Raw genomic sequence first — 27,500 nt, 5'->3', positions numbered from 1 at the left:
TAGTTAATAACATAGAGATCATCAGACCTCCCTCTAGTTAATAACATGGAGATCATCAGCCCTCCTCTAGTTAATAGCATGGAGATCATCAGCCCTCCTCTAGTTAATAACATACAGATCATCAGCCCTCCTCTAGTTAATAACATAGAGATCATCAGCCCTCCTCTAGTTAATAACATAGAGATCATCAGCCCTCCTCTAGTTAATAACATAGAGATCATCAGCCCTCCTCTAGTTAATAACATGGAGATCATCAGCCCTCCTCTAGTTAATAACATAGAGATAATCAGCCCTCCTCTAGTTAATAACATGGAGATCATCAGCCCTCCTCTAGTTAATAACATAGAGATCATCAGACCTCCCTCTAGTTAATAACATGGAGATCATCAGCCCTCCTCTTGTTAATAACATGGAGATCATCAGCCCTCCTTCTAGTTAATAACATGGAGATCATCAGACCTCCCTCTAGTTAATAACATGGAGATCATCAGCCCTCCTCTAGTTAATAACATGGAGATCATCAGCCCTCCTCTAGTTAATAACATAGAGATCATCAGCCCTCCTCTAGTTAATAACACGGAGATCATCAGCCCTCCTCTAGTTAATAACATAGAGATCATCAGCCCTCCCTCTAGTTAATAACATAGAGATCATCAGCCCTCCTCTAGTTAATAACATAGAGATCATCAGCCCTCCTCTAGTTAATAACATAGAGATCATCAGCCCTCCTCTAGTTAATAACATGGAGATCATCAGCCCTCCTCTAGTTAATAACATAGAGATCATCAGCCCTCCTCTAGTTAATAACATGGAGATCATCAGCCCTCCTCTAGTTAATAACATAGAGATCATCAGACCTCCCTCTAGTTAATAACATGGAGATCATCAGCCCTCCTCTAGTTAATAACATGGAGATCATCAGCCCTCCTCTAGTTAATAACATGGAGATCATCAGCCCTCCTCTAGTTAATAACATAGAGATCATCAGACCTCCCTCTAGTTAATAACATGGAGATCATCAGCCCTCCTCTTGTTAATAACATGGAGATCATCAGCCCTCCCTCTAGTTAATAACATGGAGATCATCAGACCTCTCTCTAGTTAATAACATGGAGATCATCAGCCCTCCTCTAGTTAATAACATGGAGATCATCAGCCCTCCTCTAGTTAATAACATGGAGGTCATCAGCCCTCCTCTAGTTAATAACATGGAGATCATCAGCCCTCCTCTAGTTTATAACATAGAGATCATCAGCCCTCCTCTAGTTAATAACACGGAGATCATCAGCCCTCCTCTAGTTAATAACATAGAGATCATCAGCCCTCCCTCTAGTTAATAACATAGAGATCATCAGCCCTCCTCTAGTTAATAACATAGAGATCATCAGCCCTCCTCTAGTTAATAACATAGAGATCATCAGCCCTCCTCTAGTTAATAACATGGAGATCATCAGCCCTCCTCTAGTTAATAACATAGAGATCATCAGCCCTCCTCTAGTTAATAACATGGAGATCATCAGCCCTCCTCTAGTTAATAACATGGAGATCATCAGCCCTCCTCTAGTTAATAACATAGAGATCATCAGACCTCCCTCTAGTTAATAACATGGAGATCATCAGCCCTCCTCTTGTTAATAACATGGAGATCATCAGCCCTCCCTCTAGTTAATAACATGGAGATCATCAGACCTCCCTCTAGTTAATAACATGGAGATCATCAGCCCTCCTCTAGTTAATAACATGGAGATCATCAGCCCTCCTCTAGTTAATAGCATGGAGATCATCAGCCCTCCTGTAGTTAATAACATACAGATCATCAGCCCTCCTCTAGTTAATAACATAGAGATCATCAGCCCTCCTCTAGTTAATAACATAGAGATCATCAGCCCTCCTCTAGTTAATAACATAGAGATCATCAGCCCTCCTCTAGTTAATAACATGGAGATCATCAGCCCTCCTCTAGTTAATAACATGGAGATCATCAGCCCTCCTCTAGTTAATAACATGGAGATCATCAGCCCTCCTCTAGTTAATAACATAGAGATCATCAGACCTCCCTCTAGTTAATAACATGGAGATCATCAGCCCTCCTCTTGTTAATAACATGGAGATCATCAGCCCTCCCTCTAGTTAATAACATGGAGATCATCAGACCTCCCTCTAGTTAATAACATGGAGATCATCAGCCCTCCTCTAGTTAATAACATGGAGATCATCAGCCCTCCTCTAGTTAATAACCTTTAGGTCATCAGCCCTCCTCTAGTTAATAACATGGAGATCATCAGCCCTCCTCTAGTTTATAACATGGAGATCATCAGCCCTCCTCTAGTTAATAACACGGAGATCATCAGCCCTCCTCTAGTTAATAACATAGAGATCATCAGCCCTCCCTCTAGTTAATAACATGGAGATCATCAGCCCTCCTCTAGTTAATAACATAGAGATCATCAGCCCTCCTCTAGTTAATAACATGGAGATCATCAGCCCTCCTCTAGTTAATAACATAGAGATCATCAGCCCTCCTCTAGTTAATAACATGGAGATCATCAGCCCTCCTCTAGTTAATAACATGGAGATCATCAGCCCTCCTCTAGTTAATAACATGGAGATCATCAGCCCTCCTCTAGTTAATAACATAGAGATCATCAGACCTCCCTCTAGTTAATAACATGGAGATCATCAGCCCTCCTCTTGTTAATAACATGGAGATCATCAGCCCTCCTTCTAGTTAATAACATGGAGATCATCAGACCTCCCTCTAGTTAATAACATGGAGATCATCAGCCCTCCTCTAGTTAATAACATGGAGATCATCACTCTAGTTAATAACATGGAGATCATCAGCCCTCCTCTTGTTAATAACATGGAGATCATCAGCCCTCCCTCTAGTTAATAACATGGAGATCATCAGACCTCTCTCTAGTTAATAACATGGAGATCATCAGCCCTCCTCTAGTTAATAACATGGAGATCATCAGCCCTCCTCTAGTTAATAACATGGAGGTCATCAGCCCTCCTCTAGTTAATAACATGGAGATCATCAGCCCTCCTCTAGTTTATAACATAGAGATCATCAGCCCTCCTCTAGTTAATAACACGGAGATCATCAGCCCTCCTCTAGTTAATAACATAGAGATCATCAGCCCTCCCTCTAGTTAATAACATAGAGATCATCAGCCCTCCTCTAGTTAATAACATAGAGATCATCAGCCCTCCTCTAGTTAATAACATAGAGATCATCAGCCCTCCTCTAGTTAATAACATGGAGATCATCAGCCCTCCTCTAGTTAATAACATAGAGATCATTTAATAACATGGAGATCATCAGACCTCCCTCTAGTTAATAACATGGAGATCATCAGCCCTCCTCTAGTTAATAACATGGAGATCATCAGCCCTCCTCTAGTTAATAGCATGGAGATCATCAGCCCTCCTGTAGTTAATAACATACAGATCATCAGCCCTCCTCTAGTTAATAACATAGAGATCATCAGCCCTCCTCTAGTTAATAACATAGAGATCATCAGCCCTCCTCTAGTTAATAACATAGAGATCATCAGCCCTCCTCTAGTTAATAACATGGAGATCATCAGCCCTCCTCTAGTTAATAACATAGAGATCATCAGCCCTCCTCTAGTTAATAACATGGAGATCATCAGCCCTCCTCTAGTTAATAACATAGAGATCATCAGACCTCCCTCTAGTTAATAACATGGAGATCATCAGCCCTCCTCTTGTTAATAACATGGAGATCATCAGCCCTCCTTCTAGTTAATAACATGGAGATCATCAGACCTCCCTCTAGTTAATAACATGGAGATCATCAGCCCTCCTCTAGTTAATAACATGGAGATCATCAGCCCTCCTCTAGTTAATAACATAGAGATCATCAGCCCTCCTCTAGTTAATAACATGGAGATCATCAGCCCTCCTCTAGTTAATAACATGGAGATCATCAGCCCTCCTCTAGTTAATAACATAGAGATCATCAGCCCTCCTCTAGTTAATAACATAGAGATCATCAGACCTCCCTCTAGTTAATAACATGGAGATCATCAGCCCTCCTCTTGTTAATAACATGGAGATCATCAGACCTCCCTCTAGTTAATAACATGGAGATCATCAGCCCTCCTCTAGTTAATAACATGGAGATCATCAGCCCTCCTCTAGTTAATAACATAGAGATCATCAGCCCTCCTCTAGTTAATAACATGGAGATCATCAGCCCTCCTCTAGTTAATAACATGGAGATCATCAGCCCTCCTCTAGTTAATAACATAGAGATCATCAGCCCTCCTCTAGTTAATAACATAGAGATCATCAGACCTCCCTCTAGTTAATAACATGGAGATCATCAGCCCTCCTCTTGTTAATAACATGGAGATCATCAGCCCTCCTTCTAGTTAATAACATGGAGATCATCAGACCTCCCTCTAGTTAATAACATGGAGATCATCAGCCCTCCTCTAGTTAATAACATGGAGATCATCAGCCCTCCTCTCGTTAATAACATAGAGATCATCAGCCCTCCTCTAGTTAATAACATGGAGATCATCAGCCCTCCTCTAGTTAATAACATGGAGATCATCAGCCCTCCTCTTGTTAATAACATGGAGATCATCAGCCCTCCCTCTAGTTAATAACATGGAGATCATCAGACCTCTCTCTAGTTAATAACATGGAGATCATCAGCCCTCCTCTAGTTAATAACATGGAGATCATCAGCCCTCCTCTAGTTAATAACATGGAGGTCATCAGCCCTCCTCTAGTTAATAACATGGAGATCATCAGCCCTCCTCTAGTTTATAACATAGAGATCATCAGCCCTCCTCTAGTTAATAACACGGAGATCATCAGCCCTCCTCTAGTTAATAACATAGAGATCATCAGCCCTCCCTCTAGTTAATAACATAGAGATCATCAGCCCTCCTCTAGTTAATAACATAGAGATCATCAGCCCTCCTCTAGTTAATAACATAGAGATCATCAGCCCTCCTCTAGTTAATAACATGGAGATCATCAGCCCTCCTCTAGTTAATAACATAGAGATCATCAGCCCTCCTCTAGTTAATAACATGGAGATCATCAGCCCTCCTCTAGTTAATAACATGGAGATCATCAGCCCTCCTCTAGTTAATAACATAGAGATCATCAGACCTCCCTCTAGTTAATAACATGGAGATCATCAGCCCTCCTCTTGTTAATAACATGGAGATCATCAGCCCTCCCTCTAGTTAATAACATGGAGATCATCAGACCTCCCTCTAGTTAATAACATGGAGATCATCAGCCCTCCTCTAGTTAATAACATGGAGATCATCAGCCCTCCTCTAGTTAATAGCATGGAGATCATCAGCCCTCCTGTAGTTAATAACATACAGATCATCAGCCCTCCTCTAGTTAATAACATAGAGATCATCAGCCCTCCTCTAGTTAATAACATAGAGATCATCAGCCCTCCTCTAGTTAATAACATAGAGATCATCAGCCCTCCTCTAGTTAATAACATGGAGATCATCAGCCCTCCTCTAGTTAATAACATAGAGATCATCAGCCCTCCTCTAGTTAATAACATGGAGATCATCAGCCCTCCTCTAGTTAATAACATAGAGATCATCAGACCTCCCTCTAGTTAATAACATGGAGATCATCAGCCCTCCTCTTGTTAATAACATGGAGATCATCAGCCCTCCTTCTAGTTAATAACATGGAGATCATCAGACCTCCCTCTAGTTAATAACATGGAGATCATCAGCCCTCCTCTAGTTAATAACATGGAGATCATCAGCCCTCCTCTAGTTAATAACATAGAGATCATCCGCCCTCCTCTAGTTAATAACATGGAGATCATCAGCCCTCCTCTAGTTAATAACATGGAGATCATCAGCCCTCCTCTAGTTAATAACATAGAGATCATCAGACCTCCCTCTAGTTAATAACATGGAGATCATCAGCCCTCCTCTTGTTAATAACATGGAGATCATCAGCCCTCCCTCTAGTTAATAACATGGAGATCATCAGACCTCTCTCTAGTTAATAACATGGAGATCATCAGCCCTCCTCTAGTTAATAACATGGAGATCATCAGCCCTCCTCTAGTTAATAACATGGAGGTCATCAGCCCTCCTCTAGTTAATAACATGGAGATCATCAGCCCTCCTCTAGTTTATAACATAGAGATCATCAGCCCTCCTCTAGTTAATAACACGGAGATCATCAGCCCTCCTCTAGTTAATAACATAGAGATCATCAGCCCTCCCTCTAGTTAATAACATAGAGATCATCAGCCCTCCTCTAGTTAATAACATAGAGATCATCAGCCCTCCTCTAGTTAATAACATAGAGATCATCAGCCCTCCTCTAGTTAATAACATGGAGATCATCAGCCCTCCTCTAGTTAATAACATGGAGATCATCAGCCCTCCTCTAGTTAATAACATAGAGATCATCAGCCCTCCTCTAGTTAATAACATAGAGATCATCAGCCCTCCTCTAGTTAATAACATGGAGATCATCAGCCCTCCTCTAGTTAATAACATAGAGATCATCAGCCCTCCTCTAGTTAATAACATAGAGATCATCAGCCCTCCTCTAGTTAATAACATAGAGATCATCAGCCCTCCTCTAGTTAATAACATGGAGATCATCAGCCCTCCTCTAGTTAATAACATGGAGATCATCAGCCCTCCTCTAGTTAATAACATGGAGATCATCAGCCCTCCTCTAGTTAATAACATAGAGATCATCAGCCCTCCTCTAGTTAATAACATGGAGATCATCAGCCCTCCTCTAGTTAATAACATAGAGATCATCAGACCTCCCTCTAGTTAATAACATGGAGATCATCAGCCCTCCTCTTGTTAATAACATGGAGATCATCAGCCCTCCTTCTAGTTAATAACATGGAGATCATCAGACCTCCCTCTAGTTAATAACATGGAGATCATCAGCCCTCCTCTAGTTAATAACATGGAGATCATCAGCCCTCCTCTAGTTAATAACATGGAGGTCATCAGCCCTCCTCTAGTTAATAACATGGAGATCATCAGCCCTCCTCTAGTTTATAACATAGAGATCATCAGCCCTCCTCTAGTTAATAACACGGAGATCATCAGCCCTCCTCTAGTTAATAACATAGAGATCATCAGCCCTCCCTCTAGTTAATAACATAGAGATCATCAGCCCTCCTCTAGTTAATAACATAGAGATCATCAGCCCTCCTTTAGTTAATAACATAGAGATCATCAGCCCTCCTCTAGTTAATAACATGGAGATCATCAGCCCTCCTCTAGATAATAATATAGAGATCATCAGCCCTCCTCTAGTTAATAACATGGAGATCATCAGCCCTCCTCTAGTTAATAACATAGAGATCATAAGCCCTCCTCTAGTTAATAACATAGAGATCATCAGCCCTCCTCTAGTTAATAACATAGAGATCATCAGCCCTCCTCTAGTTAATAACATAGAGATCATCAGCCCTCCTCTAGTTAATAACATAGAGATCATCAGCCCTCCTCTAGTTAATAACATGGAGATCATCAGCCCTCCTCTAGTTAATAACATAGAGATCATCAGCCCTCCTCTAGTTAATAACATAGATATCATCAGCCCTCCTCTAGTTAATAACATAGAGATCATCAGCCCTCCTCTAGTTAATAACATGGAGATCATCAGCCCTCCTCTAGTTAATAACATGGAGATGTGAATCCTTGCTCTGGTCTCCTCCACACCCACCCCTCGTCTTCATGAGATGTTGTCTGGTCAATGCAGAAGGACATCTACAGTTATTTCAGATTGTAATGGGGACACATGACCTAATGCCACTTTAAACACATTATACATTAAGCACCTTCCTTAGTTGATTGCACTTATGATAAACAGCTCTGGTTCTTTTTCGCTCTCTCTCTCTCTCTCTCTCTAGGTTTCTCTATCCTTCAGGCCATCATGGAGTCAGCAGTGACCAACAATTGGCAGGTGACGGCTCGGTCTGTGGGGAGCATCACGGACGCAGCAGAGTTCAAACGGATCATCGAGGAGATGGACAGGAGGCAGGAGAAACGCTACGTCATCGACTGTGAGGTGGACAGGATCAACACTATCCTAGAACAGGTTAGGGCTTTATTGAATATTTATTGACTCAAGACATTTCAGCTTTAAATTGTTTATACTTTTTCGAAAATGTTCTACAAACAAAATTCCACTATGGGGTATGTTGCGTTTATATGTATGTTCAGTACAGTGCCTTGCAAAAGTATTCATTCCCCTTGGCATTTTTCCTATATTGTTGCATTACAACCTGTAATTTAAATGGGTTTTTATTTTAATTTCATGTTATGGACATACACCAAATAGTCAACATTTGTGAAGTTAATTTAAAAAAATAACTTGTTGCAAAAAATTAAAACAATGTAAAAAACGGAGAAGTGGTACGTGCATATGTGTTCACCCCCTTTGCTATGAAGCCCCTAACTAAAATCTGGTGCAACCAATTACCTTCAGAATAGTAAATAAATAAATAAAGTCCACCTGTGTGCAATCTAAGTGTCACATGATCTGTCACATGATCTCAGTATATATACACCTGTTCTGAAAGGCCCCAGAGTCTGCAACACCACCAAGCAAGTGGCACCACCAAGCAAGTGGCACCACCAAGCAACCAGCACCATGAAGACCAAGGAGCTCTCCAAACAGAAGTACATCCCATGGAGCACCATTAAATCCATTATTAAAAAAATGGAAAGATTATGGCACCACAACAAACCTACCAAGAGAGGGTCGCACACCAAAACTCACGGACCAGGCAAGGAGGGCAATAATTAGAGACGCAACAAAGAGACCAAAGATAACCCTGAAGGTGCTGCAAAGCTCCACAGCGGAGATTGGAGTATCTGTCCATATGACCACTTTAAGCCGTACACTCCACAGAGCTGGGCTTTACGGAAGACTGGCCAGAAAAAAGCCATTACTTAAATTAAAGAAAAAAATAAGCAAACATGTTGTTGTTCACCAAAAGTCTTGTGGGAGACTTCCCAAATATATGGAAGAAGGTACTCTGGTCAGATGAGACTAAAATTGAGCTTTTTGTCCATCAAGGAAAACGCTATGTCTGGCGCAAACCCAACACGTCTCATCACCCCGAGAACATCATTTTTCATCTGCAGGGACTTGGAATCTCGTCAGAATTGAAGGAATGATGGATGAAGCTAAATACAGGGAAATTCTTGAGGGAAACCTCTTTCAGTCTTCCAGAGATTTGAGACTGGGACGGAGGTTCAGCTTCCAGCAGGACAATGACCCTAAGCATACTACTAAAGCAACACTCAAGTGGTTTAAGGGGAAACATTTAAATGTCTTGGAATGGCCTAGTCAAAGCCCAGACCTCAATCCAATTGAGAATCTGTGGTATGACTTAAACATTGCTGTACACCAGCGGAACCCATCCAACTTGAAGGAGCTGGAGCAGTTTTGCCTTGAAGAATGTTCAAAAATCCCAGTGGCTAGATGTGCCAAGCTTATAGAGACATATCCCAAGAGACTTGTAGCTGTAATTACTGCAAAAGGTGGCTCTACAAAGTATTGCCTTTGGGGGGGTGAATAGTTGGTCTTCTTGTTTGTTTCACAACAAAAAATATTTTGCATCTTCAAAGTGGTAGGCATGTTGTGTAAATCAAATGACACAAACCCCCCAAAAATCTATTTTAATTCCAAGTTGTAAGGCAACAAAATAGGAAAAATGCCAAGCGGGGAGAATACTTTCGCAAGCCACTGTATATGTTACTTTTCATGGCATGGAAGGACCTTCTTGCCTGGTTTCTGAGATCATTCACAGCCTTGTGGAAGTTACCTGTGGTGTTGATGTTTAGGCCGAGTTCAAAATCTGTTATTGGTCACGTACACATATTTAGCAGATGTTATCGCGGGTTGGTTAGGAGCTGGGAAATTTCCTTGTCTGTGTCATAATTATTTGTGTGTTCTAGGGCAACAGTGTCTAGAAATAAATTGTATTTGTTGTTCTGGCTACTGAACCCTTTTTTGGAACACCATTTTTTTCTTACTGAGAATCATTGTCATGACCCACGTCTGACGGAATCTGTGCAGAAGATCTAGGTGCTGCCGTAGGCCCTACTTGGTTGGGGACAGATGAACCAGATAATCTGTAGACATTTGATTTCCAAGTCCAGAAGGGTGAGGCCGGGTGCTGCAGACTGTTCTGGTGCACTCACCAATTCACTGATATACAGCGTATTCAGAAAGTATTCAGACACCTTCCCTTTTCCACATAAAAAATGTCCTCATCAATCTACACACAATACCCCATAATGACAAAGCGAAAAAACAGGTTTTTAGAATAGAAAGAAAAAGAATGAAAAGGGAAAAACAAAAATACCTTATTTACATAAGTGGCTTTGTCTACACCATTCAGCATTGTTCACCCCCTCTTAAGCCTTAGCCCCACCCATTTCTTTAAGGATTCACATGTGAGGTCATGTGCTAAACAGTGAGTAGTGTAGTAAAGATTACGACTAAAAGTGGTAGTAGTCTACAATAAGGAACAATTCCAGGTAAACAAAGTGTCCAGATAAAAAATGGTATAAATATTAGATGGTGCCTACCCAGACACACTTGTCTAAATTGATGTGTCATGTGAAAGAAAAGCTATAACCCCCAGCCACATCTTGCCCAGTGGATGGGTCTCTACAGAAGGTGTAAAGGGTACAGACAAATGGTTACTTGCATAGTAGCAATATCAGAAATAGACAGTGTCAATATAATTAAAAATAATTTACAGTATGTAAAAGAACAATATCAATAACAATATCAGTGATAGAAGAGGTAGTTATATGCATACGATCTGGGGTAAAGTGGCTGAGCAGCAGGATTTAAATACAATAGTATCAGAAACGTTGGTAGCAGAGAGTCATTTGAATAGAGGCACTGCAGATGGTGCTGATGACTGGTCCGTCCGAACCACACATGAATAAGGGAATCTATATTCAAAAAGCCTGTTTCTGTTCTGCCCTTGACTTTGGTGCAGGGCATGTGATGTCCGTAGCCTCTTCATCGCAAAACTCCCTGATCTTCTCAAAAATATACGTTTGTCTAGCTGTGTCCAGTCCAGGTGGTGCTTTTACAGGCAGACCATCTATGGGAGGAAGGATGTCAGCGTTGCCCAGCAGCTGGAACCTGGTCCCGACTGAGTCTGAACACTCCTTGGCGACAACGACACCAGACTCCAGAGCATTGAAGCTGTAAAACAGGAAATAACAAAAAATATTAAGACATTACAACCTTGCACAACATCAATTCACCTCCCAAGTTTAGATAAGAAGAATCACCTCATACTGCTTGATCTGTGGCAGCGGCCTGAAGTACGCAGTCAGGTGTTGTTGCCAACCATAGCTTTCCACCAGCACCGTACCATCCTCCAGTCCAACCAGCTATGGGATGTTGACACCTGTCCCAGTGCTGTCATTCACAACACCAGCAATCTCAGACAAAGTGTTGACTCTGGTCTTTCTGAAGCGCTGCTTGATGAGGCTATAACTAGCAATGCAAAATGGCATTCTGAGATAACATTACTACAAACAGATCATAAAAGTAACGTTAGCTAGCGAGCCAGCCATCTATCATCAACTAGCTAGCTAACAGTCAGCTTTAACTTGGGCTCTGATGTTTATACATTAGCTAGCTAGCTAAACAATGAAGCATAATCCCAGTCCATAGAGTACTGGCAATATAAACTGAGTGTCATAGCTAGCTAAGGTTAACCAAATAGCTTCCATGTTAGGTAGTTAGCTAGCTAACATTAGGCTATAACTAGCCATGCGAAATGGCATTCTCAGATAACTTATTACACACAGATCATAAACGTAATGTTAGCTAGCGAGCCAGTCATCTAACGTCAGCTAGTTAGCTAACAGTATGCTTTAACTTGTAATGAAAACTACTTTCTGACCAAATTTGAAATGTATAATATCTGAAACTGTAGCTAGACCCCACCCATGGATGAATGCTTCACGGCAGACTGCAACCCCTTTCAATAAGACGACCTGTGTCGTTTCCGTTCTTGTGTCAAGTCACTCTGGTTCACACTGACCGTGTACAATGCCATGAAAATCATCTTAAGCTTTAGCCCCTACCCAAACTCTGACCATTTTACTAAAGCTGGTTAGGCTGTTTTCATGTTATCCAGAGCATTGGTGACTGTAATTGTGCTCCTGGCAACAATTGAATTACGTTTACTGACACCGGCCATATTCAACCGGTGTTGAGCATTCGTAAATTCATCTGTTATTCTGCGCTCTGTCACACTCAGATGAGAGAAGTTCTATTGAAATCGATACATAGTCAAGTCTTTTGTTAAGTTTCAATACGCGATTCTTATTTTTTTTAAAAAGCCACGTTAGACAGGATTACCTACTGACCAGCTCAAATAGACAGAATCGTGCTGTATGGCAGACCAATCCAAACTCATCTCTCGACATGTCCAGCCTACTCATTCTCTCAGCCAATCATGGCTAGCGGGAAGGTTGCTGACTTTTTCCTGTGGCTTAACCAACTAGGCTCGTAATAAAAAAAAAATGTATTTACAGATGGTATACAAGTTTGTTGTTAAGGCACATGAAAGTTCACATGTTCGAGATGGCATCTTTACTCAAAAAAACTATTCTGATAAAAAAAAGTTTACTTTCAAACGACTCTCCTGTGAGGTAGTGACCTGTCACATACGCCTAGCTTCCTGAAACAGGTCACATAAAAGGTCCCACAGTTGACAGTGCATATCGGAGCAAAAACCAAGCAAGGAGGTCGAAGGAATTGTCCATGGAGCGCCGAGACAGGATTGTGTTGAGGCACAGGAAATGTTGTCTGCTGTTGATTTTGCTGCAGAGGAATTTTCCGAGATTGCGTTTGACGCACATTCCACAGTAATTGTTGTGCTGTTTGTTTAGTGTTTTCCAATTTTCCCAGAAGTGATTAGATTCTATGGATTCTTCAATCACATAGAGTTGATTTCTGACATGCTGTTCACTCTCTTTCCGTAGTGTATTTCTCTATTGTTTTAGTGATTCACCATAGTGAAGACGTAAACTAAGGTTTTCTGGGTCTCTGTTTTTGTTTGCATAGGTTTCTCAATTTCTTACATTTTTGCATTCTTCATCAAACCATTTCTCATTGTTGTTAATTTTCTTCAGTTTTCTGACGGAATTTAAATTTGATATGTTAGCTGCTTTAGGGAAATATTTTTTTCAGGAAGTTGTCTAGGAGAAATTGAATTTGTTGTTGGCCAATGTTTTTTTGGTTGGTTTCTACACTATCCTATTTCCATCTATAGCATTGCCTAATATCATGCAGTTTTCTCAGCTTCGATGCCTATTTAGTAGTCTACAGTGCTTCTGCCACGAGATGAGCTATAGTTGTACCTACCGTAGGAGTCCCCTAGAAGCCTTTTATTGACTATGTACAGACCCAGTGAGCGACAGAGCTGCAGGTGTTTTGACCCGTTTTTGTTGGTTATGTTGTCGTAGTTGTGTCTAGGGGGAGGGAAGGGTGTCAACTCCAGGTAGGTGTTTATCCCCCTGTGCGTTGAGGGTGTCAGTTTCTTGTCCAGTTCTGGCATTTAGATCACCACAGACTAGTACATGTCCCTGGGTCTGGAAATGGTTCATCTCCCCCTCTAGGATATAGAAGCTGTCTTCATTAAAGTATGGGGATTCTAGTTGGGAGATTTAGGTAGCACACAGCAGGGCATTTTTCTCTGTTGAGAACCTTTCCTTATTTATTTCTAACCAGATATAAAATGCTCCAGATTTGATTAATTTAATGGAGTGGGTTAGGTCTGCTCTATACATACCCCCTGAGTCCCTTCCCTGTTTTACGCGTGCTAGTTTGGTGGGATTATTTTCTTTATTATTTTTATTTAACCAGGCAAGTCAAATCAAATCAAAAATATTTGTCACGTGTGCCGAATAGAACAGGTGTAGACCTTACAGTGAAATGCTTACTTACAGGCTCTAACCAATAGTGCAAATAAGGTATTAGGTGAACAATAGTAAAAAGACAGGCTATATACAGTATCGAGGCTATAAAAGTAGCAAGGCTACATACAGACACCGGTTAGTCAGGCTGATTGAGGTAGTATGTACATGTATATATGGTTAAAGTGACTATGCATATATGATGAATAGAGTAGCACTAGCGTAAAAGAGGGGTTGGCGGGTGGTGGGTGGCGGAACACCATTCAGATAGCCCGGTTAGCCAATGTGCGGGAGCACTGGTTGGTCGGGCCAATTGAGGTAGTATGTACGTGAATGTATAGTTAAAGTGACTATGCATATATGATAAACAGAGAGTATCAGCAGCGTAAAAGAGGGATTGGGGGGGCACACAGAGCAAATAGTCCGGGTAGCCATTTGATTACCTGTTCCGGAGTCTTATGGCTTGGGGGTAAAAACTATTGAGAAGCCTTTTTGTCCTAGAATTGGCACTCCGGTATCGCTTGCCATACGATAGTAGAGAGAACAGTCTGTGACTGGAGTGGCTGGGGTCTTTGACAATTTTTAGGGCCTTCCTCTGACACCCCCTGGTGTAGAGGTCCCAGATGGCAGGAAGCTTAGCCCTAGTGATGTACTGGGCCGTATGCACTACCCTCTGTAGTGCCTTGTGGTCAGAGGTTGAGCAATTGCCGTACCAGGCAGTGATGCAACCAGTCAGGATGCTCTCGATGTTGCAGCTGTAGAACCTTTTGAAGATCTCAGGACCCATGCCAAATCTTTTTAGTTTCCTGAGGGGGAATAGGCTTTGTCGTGCCCTCTTCACGACTGTCTTGGTGTGTTTGGACCATTCTAGTTTGTTGGTGATGTGGACACCAAGGAACTTGAAGCTCTCAACCTGCTCCACTACAGCCCCGTCGATGAGAATGGGGGCATGCTCGGTCCTCCTTTTCCTGTAGTCCACAATCAAATCTTAGTCTTAGTTACATTAAAGCATAGGTTATTATTCTGGCACCACACTGCCAGGTCTCTGACCTCCTCCCTATAGGCTGTCTCATCGTTGTCAGTTATCAGGCCTACCACTGTTGTGTCGTCTGTAAACTTAATGATGGTGTTGGAGTTGTGCCTGGCCATGCAGTCGTGGGTGAACAGGGAGTACAGGAGGGGACTGAGCACACACCCCTGGAGAGCTCCAGTGTTGAGGATCAGCGTGGAAGATGTGTTGCTACCTACCCTCGTCACCTGGGGGCGGCCAGTCAGGAAGTCCAGGATCCAGTAACAGAGGGAGGTGTTTAGTCCCAGCATCCTTAGCTTAGTGATGAGCTTTGAGGGTACTATGGTGTTGAACGCTGAGCTGTAGTCAATGAATAGCTTTCTCAAATGTTTTTTTCCTTTTGTTCTAGATGGGAAAGGCTATTGTGGAGTGCAATAGAGATTGCATCATCTGTGGATCTGTTTGGGCGGTATGCAAATTGGAGTGGGTCTAGGGTTTCTGGGTAAATGGTTTTGATGTGAGCCATTACCAGCCTTTCAAAGCACTTCATGGCTACGGACGTGAGTGCTACGGGTCTGTAATCATTTATGCAGGTTGCCTCCGTGTTCTTGGGCACAGGGACTATGGTGGTCTGCTTGAAACATGTTGGTATTAGAGACTCAATCAGGGACATGTTGAAAATGTCAGTGAAGACACCTGCCAGATGGTCAGCACATGCCCGGAGCACACGTCCTGGTAATCCATCTTGCCCCGCAGCCTTGTGAATGTTGACCTGTTTAAAGGTCTTACTCACGTCGGCTATGGAGAGCGTGATCACACAGTCATCTGGAACAGCTGATGCTCTCATGCATGCCTCAGTGTTGTTTGCCTCGAAGCGAGCATAGAAGTGATTTAGCTCGTCTGGTAGGCTCGTGTCACTGGGCAGCTAGCGGCTGTGCTTCCCTTTGTAGTATGTAATAGTTTGCGAGCCCTGCCACATAAGACGAGCGTCGAAGCTGGTGTGGTATGATTCAATCTTAGCCCTGTATTGACGCTTTGCCTGTTTGATGGTTCGTCGCAGGGCATAGCAGGATTTCTTATAAGCTTTCGGGTTAGAGTCCCGCACCTTGAAGCAGCAGCTTTACCCTTTAGCTCAGTGCGAATGTTGCCTGTAATCCATGGCTTCTGGTTGGGGTATGTACGTACAGCCACTGTGGGGATGACGTCCTCGATGCACTTATTGATAAAGCCAGTGACTGATGTGGTGTACTCCTCAATGCCATCGGAAGAATCCTGGAACATGTTCCAGTCTGTGATAGCAAAACAGTCCTGTAGTTTAGCATCTGCTTCATCTGACCACTTTTTTATAGACCGAGTCACTGGTGCTTCCTGTTTTAACTTTTGCTTTTAAGCAGGAATCAGGATGATAGAGTTGTTTTCGGATTTACCAAATGGAGGGCGAGGGAGAGATTTGTATGCGTCTCAGTGTGTGGAGTACAGGTGATTTAGAATGTTTTTCCCCTCTGGTTGCACATTTAACATGTTGATAGAAATTAGGTAGAACTAATTTAAGTTTCCCTGCATTAAAGTCTCCAGCCACTAGGAGCGCTGCCTCTGTTTGAGTGGTTTCCTGTTTACTTATTTCCTTATACAGCTGACTGAGTGCAGTCTTAGTGCCAGCCTCAGTCTGTGGTGGTAAATAAACAGCCAAGAAAAATATAGCTGAAAATTCTCTGGGCAAGTAGTATGGTCTGCAATTTATCACAATATACTCTACTTCAGGCGAGCAAAATCTAGAGACTTCCTTAGATTTCGTGCACCAGCTGTTGTTTACAAATATGCACAGACCGCCCCCCCTCGTCTTACCGGAGTGTGCTGTTCCATCTAGCCGGTTCAGCGTATATCCCGCTAGCTGAAAATCCATGTCGTCATTCAGCCACGATTCCGTGAAACATAGGATATTACAGTTTTGATGTCCCATTAGGATATTCGTGATCGTTCCTCGTCTAATTTATTGTCCAATGATTGCACGTTGGCGAGTAATATTAACGGTAACGGCAGCTTTCCCACTCACCGTCTGCAGATCCTTACGAGGCACCCTGCTCTGTGTCCTCTGTACCTGCGTCTCTTCCTCTTGCAAATAACTGGAATGTTGGCCTTGTCGGGTGTCAGGAGTATGGCCTGTGTGTCCTGCTTATTGAAGAATAAATCTTTGTCTAATCTGAGGTGAGTGATCACTGTCCTGATATCCAGAAGCTCTTTTTTGCTGTAAGATACGGTTGCAGAAACATTATGTACAAAATAAGTTACAAATAACGTGAAGAAAACACATAATAGTACAATTGGTTGGGCGCCGTAAAACTGCTGCCATTTCTTCCAGCACCATTTTTAAGTTAGTTAGTTAAGAACAAATTCTTATTTACAATGATGGCCTACCCGGGCAAAACCCGGACAATGCCTATGGGACTCCCAATCACGGCCGGTTGTGATACAGCCTGGATTCGAACCAGGGTGTCTGTAGTGATGCCTCTAACACTGAGATGCAGTACCTTGGACCGCTGCATCACTTGGACTATCAGCTCTCTGTAACCCAGAGGACAAACCAGTGCGTCCATCTCCTCTATACCATGGTTCTTGTAGAATAACAATTTCTGTATTTAAATTTTTGGGGGCGAAGTCCGGGTTCCTGCTCTTTAGGCCAAAGGCAGATGACCTCAGGCCTTGGATATTCCAGGATGAGAGAGTGAAGGCTTTGTGTTCCATAATGTGGCCAAAGTTGTTAGTCGTGTGGTTTGGGGTTTGGGCTCAGACCAGTAAGTCCCCCCTGCCTTCCTCCTCTCTGGGCTTAATGCCTCTACACTGCATAATACCCCTCTCATTGTATTCCACTCGTTGGTATCATTTAATTTAGCTATATTATATTGGTTTCTCCCTGCTTTACAATATCCTCTCAATGAGTATTAGTTTCAGTCTAATTCGATACCCGGAGTAATAAATTAATTCTTGCTTTCGGTATACATTTATTGTGTCTAATTTTATTATCGTCGTGCCGCTAAATGTCCTTACTCGATAATTCTCGGGGAAATTGTACAACAACAAAAAAGATCTATTTAACCTCTATTCTTTCAGTTCAGGATAAGCATCAGCTTTTAAAAGCATCAGTAGAGAATATACTGTACTCAGACATTTTAATGGCTGTATCCTTAACAGATTTACTACCTATAATAGTACTAATCTGCATGTGTTCTCAGCATTTTGATGTGAATTCACTCAATGTCTCTATGCTGGTATTTAATGAGGGTTTTCTCTCTGGTGTAATCCCCCCCCCCCCCCCAACACCCCTCAGTATTTTCCTTTGTTAATTTACTGTAGCGTTTAAGAAGAGAGGAGGCACTCAACACAGTCCTTCACCTCCCTCCAGGGTAGCAGTAGGCACACTCACAAACATGCACAAGCAAACTCACAAACATGCACACAGTTCCGTCGCCTCATCATGGGGTGTCTAAACTTCAGCTGATTGGACTAATTTTGCCAAAGCCTCAGTGATGACTCCAAAGCAGCTGGACTGCACCCTGTCTAGACCCCTATTTTAGGGTGTACCATTATTCTGTAACTCTAGCCCCCTAGGGTGTACCATTATTCTGTAACTCTAGCTCCCTAGGGTGTCCCATTATTCTGTAACTCTAGCCCCCTAGGGTATACCATTATTCTGTAACTCTAGCCCCCTAGGGTGTCCCATTATTCTGTAACTCTAGCCCCCTAGGGTATACCATTATTCTGTAAATCTAGCCTCCTAGGGTGTACCATTATTCTGTAACTCTAGCCTCCTGTGGTGTACCATTATTCTGTAACTCTAGCCCCCTAGGGTGTACCATTATTCTGTAACTCTAGCCTCCTAGGGTGTCCCATTATTCTGTAACTCTAGCTTCCTAGGGTGTACCATTATTCTGTAACTCTAGCCTCCTGTGGTGTACCATTATTCTGTAACTCTAGCCCCCTAGGGTGTACCATTATTCTGTAACTCTAGCCCCCTAGGGTGTACCATTATTCTGTAACTCTATCCTCCTGTGGTGTACCATTATTCTGTAACTCTAGCCTCCTAGGGTGTACCATTATTCTGTAACTCTAGCCCCCTAGGGTGTACCATTATTCTGTAACTCTAGCCTCCTATGGTGTACCATTATTCTGTAACTCTAGCCCCCTAGGGTGTACCATTATTCTGTAACTCTAGCCTCCTATGGTGTACCATTATTCTGTAACTCTAGCCCCCTAGGGTGTACCATTATTCTGTAACTCTATCCTCCTAGGGTGTCCCATTATTCTGTAACTCTAGCCCCCTAGGGTGTACCATTATTCTGTAACTCTAGCCTCCTAGGGTGTACCATTATTCTGTAACTCTAGCCCCCTAGGGTGTACCATTATTCTGTAACTCTAGCCTCCTATGGTGTACCATTATTCTGTAACTCTAGCCCCCTAGGGTGTACCATTATTCTGTAACTCTATCCTCCTAGGGTGTCCCATTATTCTGTAACTCTAGCCCCCTAGGGTGTACCATTATTCTGTAACTCTAGCCTCCTAGGGTGTACCATTATTCTGTAACTCTAGCCCCCTAGGGTGTACCATTATTCTGTAACTCTAGCCCCCTAGGGTGTCCCATTATTCTGTAACTCTAGCCCCCTAGGGTGTACCATTATTCTGTAAATCTAGCCCCCTAGGGTGTCCCATTATTCTGTAACTCTAGCCCCCTAGGGTGTCCCATTATTCTGTAACTCTAGCCCCCTAGGGTGTACCATTATTCTGTAACTCTAGCCTCCTGTGGTGTCCCATTATTCTGTAACTCTATCCTCCTGTGGTGTACCATTATTCTGTAACTCTAGCCTCCTAGGGTGTACCGAACAGGGGTTTGTTAGGCTCTGCTGTAGGACTGGGGTTCAATGGTCTCTGCTGTAGGTCTGGGGTTCAATGGGCTCTGCTGTATGACAGGGGTTCGTTGGGCTCTGCTGTAAGACCGGGGTTCGTTGGGCTCTGCTGTAGGACTGGGGTTCAATGGTCTCTGCTGTAGGACTGGGGTTCAATGGGCTCCGCTGTAGGACTGGGGTTCAATGGGCTCTGCTGTAGGACTGGGGTTCAATGGTCTCTGCTGTAGGACTGGGGTTCAATGGGCTCTGCTGTAGGACAGGGGTTCAATGGGCTCTGCTGTATGACTGTGGTTCAATGGGTTCTGCTGTATGACAGGGGTTCAATGGGCTCTGCTGTAGGGCAGGGGTTCGTTGGGCTCTGCTGTAGGACTGGGGTTCAATGGTCTCTGCTGTAGGACTGGGGTTCAATGGGCTCTGCTGTAGGACTGGGGTTCAATGGGTTCTGCTGTATGACAAGGGTTCAATGGGCTCTGCTGTAGGTCTGGGGTTCAATGGGCTCTGCTGTAGGGCAGGGGTTCGTTGGGCTCTGCTGTAGGACTGGGGTTCGATGGTCTCTGCTGTAGGACTGGGGTTCAATGGGCTCTGCTGTATGACAGGGGTTCAATGGGCTCTGCTGTAGGACAGGGGTTCAATCGGCTCTGCTGTATGACTGGGGTTCAATGGACTCTGCTGTAGGACAGGGGTTCAATGGGCTCTGCTGTATGACTGGGGTTCAATGGGTTCTGCTGTAGGTCTGGGGTTCAATGGGCTCTGCTGTAGGACAGGGGTTCAATGGGTTCTGCTGTATGACTGGGGTTCAATGGGTTCTGCTGTAGGTCTGGGGTTCAATTGGCTCTGCTGTAGGACTGGGGTTCAATGGGTTCTGCTGTATGACAGGGGTTCAATGGGCTCTGCTGTAGGACTGGGGTTCAATGGGTTCTGCTGTATGACAGGGGTTCAATGGGCTCTGCTGTATGACAGGTCAAAGGCCTGCACACACTCTGGCCCAGAGTTGTCTCTTCGTTGTGCCATTGGCCTGCTGTTGTCATGCTGTTGTCATGCTATTGCAGAGCAGATAGAAGTCTCAATGGGCTTGTTTTGTTGCTGCTGTGAAGAGTGCAGATAGGACACATAATAAAGGTCTGTATATTCTGTGATGATCAGTGCAGACGAACCAACTCTGTAGTTTGCCGTCAATACGCTGCACTGCACTGCAGCTAAATTAATCCAATGGTGAGGCTTCCCTCACAACTTAATGGATAAGGTACAACTACTCTCTCTGGAAGTGTTCCAAATGGCACCCTATTGTTCCAGATCCCTATGAGGCCCTGGTCAAAAGTAGTGCACTGTATAGTAAATAGGGTGCCAGTAGGAACACATCCTCTGACTCATTCCAATGACTGTGATTCATACTGAAGAACAATCCACTGTTGTGATGATGTCATGGATAATGTATGTAGCATTGCACCAACTGTTGAGGGACAGTAAACAGAAGGAATATCATTATCCACTGATGAGGACAGATAACAGAAGGCATATCATTATCCACTGATGAGGACAGAAAACAGAAGGTATATCATTATCCACTGATGAGGACAGATAACAGAAGGCATATCATTATCCACTGATGAGGACAGATAACAGAAGGCATATCATTATCCACTGATGAGGACAGATAACAGAAGGCATATCATTATCCACTGATGAGGACAGATAACAGAAGGTACAGTGCCTTGCAAAAGCATTCATCCTCTTGGCGTTTTTCCTATTTTGTTTACAACCTGTAATTTAAATTGATTTTTATTTGTATTTCATGTAATGGACATACACAAATATTCCAAATTGGTGAAGTGAAATGAAAAAAATGTATTGTTTCAAAAAATTATAAAATAATTAAAAACTGAAAAGTGGTGTGTGCTATGTATTCCCCCCCTTTGCTATGAAGACCCTAAATAAGATCTGGTGCAACCAATTACCTTCAGAAGTCACATAATTAGTTAAATAAAGTCCACCTGTGTGCAATCTAAGTGTCACATGATCTGTCACATGATCTCAGTATGTATACACCTGTTCTGAAAGGGCCCAGAGTCTGCAACACCACTAAGCAAGGGGCACCACCAAGCAAGCGGCACCATGAAGACCAAGGAGCTCTCCAAACAGGTTAGGGACAAAGTTGTGGAGAAGTACAGATCAGGGTTGGGTTCTAAAAATTATTCAAAACTTTGAACATCCCATGGAACACCATTAAATCCATTATAAAAATTTGAAAGAATATGGCACCACAACAAACCTGCCAAGAGAGGGCCACCCACCAAAACTCACAGACCAGGCAAGGAGGGCATTAATTAGAGAGGCAACAAAGAAACCAAAGATAAGCTGAAAAGCTCCACAGCGGAGATTGGAGTATCTGTCCATATGACCACTTTAAGCCATACACTCCACAGAGCTGGGCTTTACGGAAGAGTGGCCGGAAAAAAGCCATTACTTAAAGAAAAAAATTAACAATCACGTTTGGTGTTTGCCAAAAGGCATGTGGGAGACTCCCCAAACATGTGGAAGAAGGTACTCTGGTCAGATTAGATTAAATTGAGCATTTTGGCCATCAATGAAAATGCTATGTCTGGCACAAACCCCCACACCCTCCATCACCCCGAGAACACCATCCCCACAGTGAAGCATGGTGGTGGCAGCCTCATGCTGTGGGGATGTTTTTCATCGGCAGGGACTGGGAAACTCGTCAGAATTGAAGGAATGATAGATGGCGCTAGATACAGGGAAATTCGTGAGGGAAACCTCTTTCAGTCTTCCAGAGATTTGAGACTGGGATGGATGTTCACCTTCCAGCAGGACAATGACCGTAAGCATACTGCTAAAGCAACACTCAAGTGGTTTAAGGGGAAACATTTAAATGTCTTGGAATGGACTAGTCAAAGCCCAGACCTCAATCCAATGGGAATCTGTGGTATGATTTAAAGATTGCTGTACACCAACGGAACCCATCCAACTTGAAGGAACTGGAGCAGTTTGCATTAAAGAATGTTAAAAAATCCCAGTGGCTAGATGTGCCAAGCTTATAGAGACATCCCCCTAGAGACTTGCATCTGTAATTGCTGCAAAAGGTGGCTCTACAAAGTATTGATTTTGGGGGGCGAATATTTATGCACGCTCAATTTTTCTGTTTTTTGTCTTATTTATTATTTGTTTCACAATAAAACATATTTTGCATCTTCAAAGTGGTAGGCATGTTGTATAAATCAAATGATACAAACCCCCCCCAAAATCAATTTTAATTCCAGTTTGTAAGGCTACAAAATAGGAAAAATGCCCAGGGGGTGAATACTTTCACAAGCCACTGTATTTAAGTTAACAGAATGTATTTTAATCATCATCCACTGATGAGGACAGTTAACAGAAGGTATTTAACCCTTGTGTTGTCCTAACCCTCCTGCTGTGTTCTGGTTGAATTTGACCGATTTACAAGTTTTCTCTCTGAAAAATGTAGTTCATTTAATCTGATTGTCATAAGGTCCTGAGACTTTGTCCACACAGGGCATCTGAACACACAAAATACATTTTGATGATTTTCATTACATTTTGGGTGTTTTATTTAACTTTTGTACACCTGTGGTGTTCCCAGTCAAAAATGACCGGTCATTAGAAATGAGTGAGTGAGACTACAATTAGTGTATAAAATTTAGTTCAGGCACATGCCCATTCATCAGATGGACACACTTCTTCTCCCAGACCCCCACATGCATGTGTGTTTGAGCACACACACACACCTTACTCCCCTTCTTAGCTTCCATGGCAACCCCCACGGGAACCTTTCCCCAATAGAATCTTTCCCATATGGGAACCACACCTGTTGTCATTATCACAAACAATTGCAACATTGTTTTAATAATATATAGAACTTTTCTCGCAGCTCTGGTATATAAAGCTTTTTTTTTTGGCCTTCATTCTGTGGCAATACAATGACCAAACGATATACTGTATGTGAGGCTCTTGATTATATCTTTGATCATGACACTGGTGAGGAGGAGAGAGTCCGTGTTAAACTTTGACACAAAGTAGTGTGTGATAAATAGCACAATATGTTTCATCTGAGTATTTGTTATAGTCAGAATAATCCATACATTATGAATTTTTTTACTCGTTAACGAGTTGTATGAGCTCAGGTCAATGAGGCCTACAGGCCATAAATAGCAAATAGAAGTTCAAAACTTGTAATGTTCACAAGATCTAAAGTTGTTAAAAAAATCTAATACAAGATTAGGTTATAATATATATATATTATTATGGATTTGTAATCAGCTATAATGGGGCGGTCATTTTGGACCGGGAACACAGAATTAATTAACATGAAACGAACTTAATAACAGGAGGGTTAAGGGTAAAAAATGACCCGCCACTATGTTTAACAGCAGAGAACCCCTTAAATGATATTTTTTCAACTTGAAATTTGATGACTTTTCCTAGAGTGACCCAAACATTAGAAAAAGTGAAACATCTCCGTTGTTCATATTTCCATGAAAGCTATACACCACCAGGATACAAAGATTGTCTTAGGGTCATTTGTAAAATCATTTACACACCACAAAAACCACAAAGACACACACACACACACACACACACACACACACACACACACACACACACACACACACACACACACACACACACACACACACACACACACACACACACACACACACACACACACACACAATGAGAAATTGAGACTATGTGTGCTACTGATTGAACTCAGCCAGCAGCTCCTGAAGTGGAAGATCACCATGGTTGGCACAGTTAGAGAGAACAAGCCTGAGCTCGCCCCTGCACTCCTCGCAACAAGTGGGAGAGAGGCCTTCTCATCAAAGTTTGCCTTCACCCCCACCACCACTCTAGTTTCTTACCTCCCAAAGAGGAACAAGAATGTGGTCCTCCTGAGCACACTGCACAAAACGGCTGAGATCAGTGACCGTGAGGACAGGAAGCCAGCCATCATCCTGGACTACAACCACAACAAAGGAGGAGTGGACAACCTGGACAAGGTGATTGGAACTTACAGCTGCAGGAGGATGACTGCCCGCTGGCCCCTGGTCATCTTCCATAACATCATTGATGTGTCCTCATACAATGCCTTCGTGATATGGAACAAGAACAACGCTACCTTGATGCCTGATAAGCAGAACAAGATGAGGGTGTTCCTGGAGCAGCTGGGAAAGGCACTTGTAACCCCACACATTCAAAGAAGGGAGCACCTCCCCCACACAGCAGCCTCTGCAGAGCTTGTGAAAGCTGTTCAGGGGGCTGAATCTTGTCCTGATCCACCTGAGGCTGCAGCTGGGGCAGGCAAGAGGAGGAGATGCCACTTCTGCCCCCCAAAGAAGGACTGTAAAACAAATACTATGTGCTGCACATGGGAGAAATACATCTGCAAAGTCCATGCACACATACTTGCATACTGTCCTACATGTGCTAATTAGAGTTGATTGATTTATGTTCTTCACGTTTTTGTTTTGGATCTATTATCTTATTTTATTCTTATTTATTGTTGTTGTTTATACCCCTGTGGGTGTTGGCAATGGTTAAAAAATGGGAGAAGACTAGTATTTTGTAGATGACTTCCACATTGTACAGTATATAAGAATACATCACTATGTTGCCAAAAAAGTTCAAGACTGTTATTGTTCCCTTCAATAAAATGCATTCAAAACTACTTTCTGCACATTTCTGCTACTTTCTCAGGCTATACAAGTGCTATCTCTTGCTAAAAATGTATTTTTACACCTATGCAGTACCTTTAGCAATAATAATAACAATAATAAACCTCTGCTTTAGAACTTCTTCAGGTTTGGTGGGTCCCCTGTGGGACGGTTGAGCTAACGTAGTCTAATGCGATTAGCATGAGGTTGTAAGTAACAAGAAAATATCCCAGGACATAGCATAACTGATATTGGCAGAAAGCTTAAATTCTTGTTAATCTAACTGCGTTGTCCAATTTACAGTAGCTATTACAGTGAAAGAATACCATGCTATTGTTTGAGGAGAGTGCACAGTTATGAACATGAAAAGTTATTAGTAAAGAAAACAATTATGACAGGTGTGTTGCAATAAGAACAAGTCGTGTCCACTGATTGAATGCAGTCTTTCTGCATTGTGAAGAGGGAAAACCCAGATATTCACCAAGCTTGTGATGAATGACAGGTTGTTTCTTCATGTAAATTAGATTTGGTGTTTAAAATTCAATTAAGCTGCTTTATTTTAGGGGTTTAGTGAAGGCGGGTCATTTTTTACCCTGAGGACAAGGGGAGTATACAGAATGTTAGGACTACAGAAGGGTTAAGAGGATCATTCACTGATGAGGACAGTTAACAGAATGTATTTATTTTATCACTCTATCACCATTCATCACACTTTAGTTCTACTTAAAGTCATATTGTGTGTGTGTGTGTGTGTGTGTGTGTGTGTGTGTGTGTGTGTGTGTGTGTGTGTGTGTGTGTGTGTGTGTGTGTGTGTGTGTGTGTGTGTGTGTCTGCGCATGCATGTGTGTGTTCTGAGTCTGTGAATGCGTGTGTGTGTTCTGAGTCTGTGAATGCGTGTGTGTGTTCTGAGTCTGTGAATGTGTGGGATTGTTCTGAGTCTGTGAATGCATGTGTGTGTTCTGAGTCTGTGAATGCGTGGGTGTGTTCTGAGTCTGTGAATGTGTGGGTGTGTTCTGATTCTGTGAATGCGTGGGTTTGTTCTGAGTCTGTGAATGCATGTGTGTGTTCTGAGTCTGTGAATGCGTGGTTGTGTTCTGCCTCTTATTTTCTCCATTCAGGCGTAACTCTCTCCCCTCCTGGGCTTTTTTCATCTCTGCTGGAGTCAGCTTAAAGGCAGAAAACACTCTTGCACGCACTCTCACACACTCTCACACACGCACACACACACACACACACACACACACACACACACACACACACACACACACACACACACACACACACACACACACACACACACACACACACACACACACACACACACACACACACACACACACACACACACGCGCGCGCACACTCACACACACAGACACCTGCCCGTCTCCAGCGATCACAGAGAGACAGAGAGGGAGGCCTGTATGAATGGAGTCTGGGACAGGCCCAGGGCTCACAAGCTGTTCAAAGACACGCAGTCAGCTAGCTAGGCAGAGACCGCCATATGTGCAAGGAAGAGATGGAGGAAAGTAGGGGGCAGAGAGGGAGGGAGGAAGAACTGAGGAGTCTTTGGGGGTTGATAGAAACACATGCTGCTGCTTGTTGAGGGCTGGGAGGGCAGCCATGTTGGAGCCAAAATGGCCTTCTGTAGCCCTGTACCTGCTAAGCTGCAGAGGGGTATTGTGGAAACTGTGTAGGATTCACCCATTCATGTGTCTAGAGATTCAGAGTCTGCATTGTGTTGTGTTTTTGTTTATGGGGTAGGTTTTTGTTTGTTCTGCACTGAGCTTGAAAACACTGCTGTATGCCAAATGCATATATGAGAAAGAGAGAGAGAGAGATATCTATGGCAACAGAGGGTAGACACTTGGCTAATGTCATTGATGACATCAATGGTGTCACTGATCCAACTGTAGCTCATTGTCGCTAA

The 27,500-nt window shown here is 42.9% G+C and overlaps 1 protein-coding gene across 3 annotated transcripts in view; it reads left to right on the top strand.

Moving 5' to 3' along the window:
• Positions 1-27,500, top strand: part of LOC106612181 (glutamate receptor 3) — a 219,292-nt gene that overhangs the window by 105,510 nt on the left and 86,282 nt on the right. For all 3 annotated transcript variants that reach the window (XR_014378839.1, XM_045724147.2, XM_045724148.2), the window contains exon 4: positions 7,925-8,112. Coding sequence is in view for 2 of the 3 variants with exons in the window: in XM_045724147.2 (XP_045580103.1) it covers positions 7,925-8,112 (188 nt within the window). In the remaining variant the exon portion in view is untranslated. The remainder of the gene's footprint in view (positions 1-7,924; positions 8,113-27,500) is intronic.

The sequence above is a fragment of the Salmo salar genome, chromosome 09 (assembly GCF_965601325.2).
Source record: "Salmo salar chromosome 09, fSalSal1, whole genome shotgun sequence".
NCBI lineage: Eukaryota > Metazoa > Chordata > Actinopteri > Salmoniformes > Salmonidae > Salmo > Salmo salar.
The sequence above is the reverse complement of the archived record's forward strand: the minus strand, read 5'-3'. Positions and strand labels throughout refer to the sequence as shown.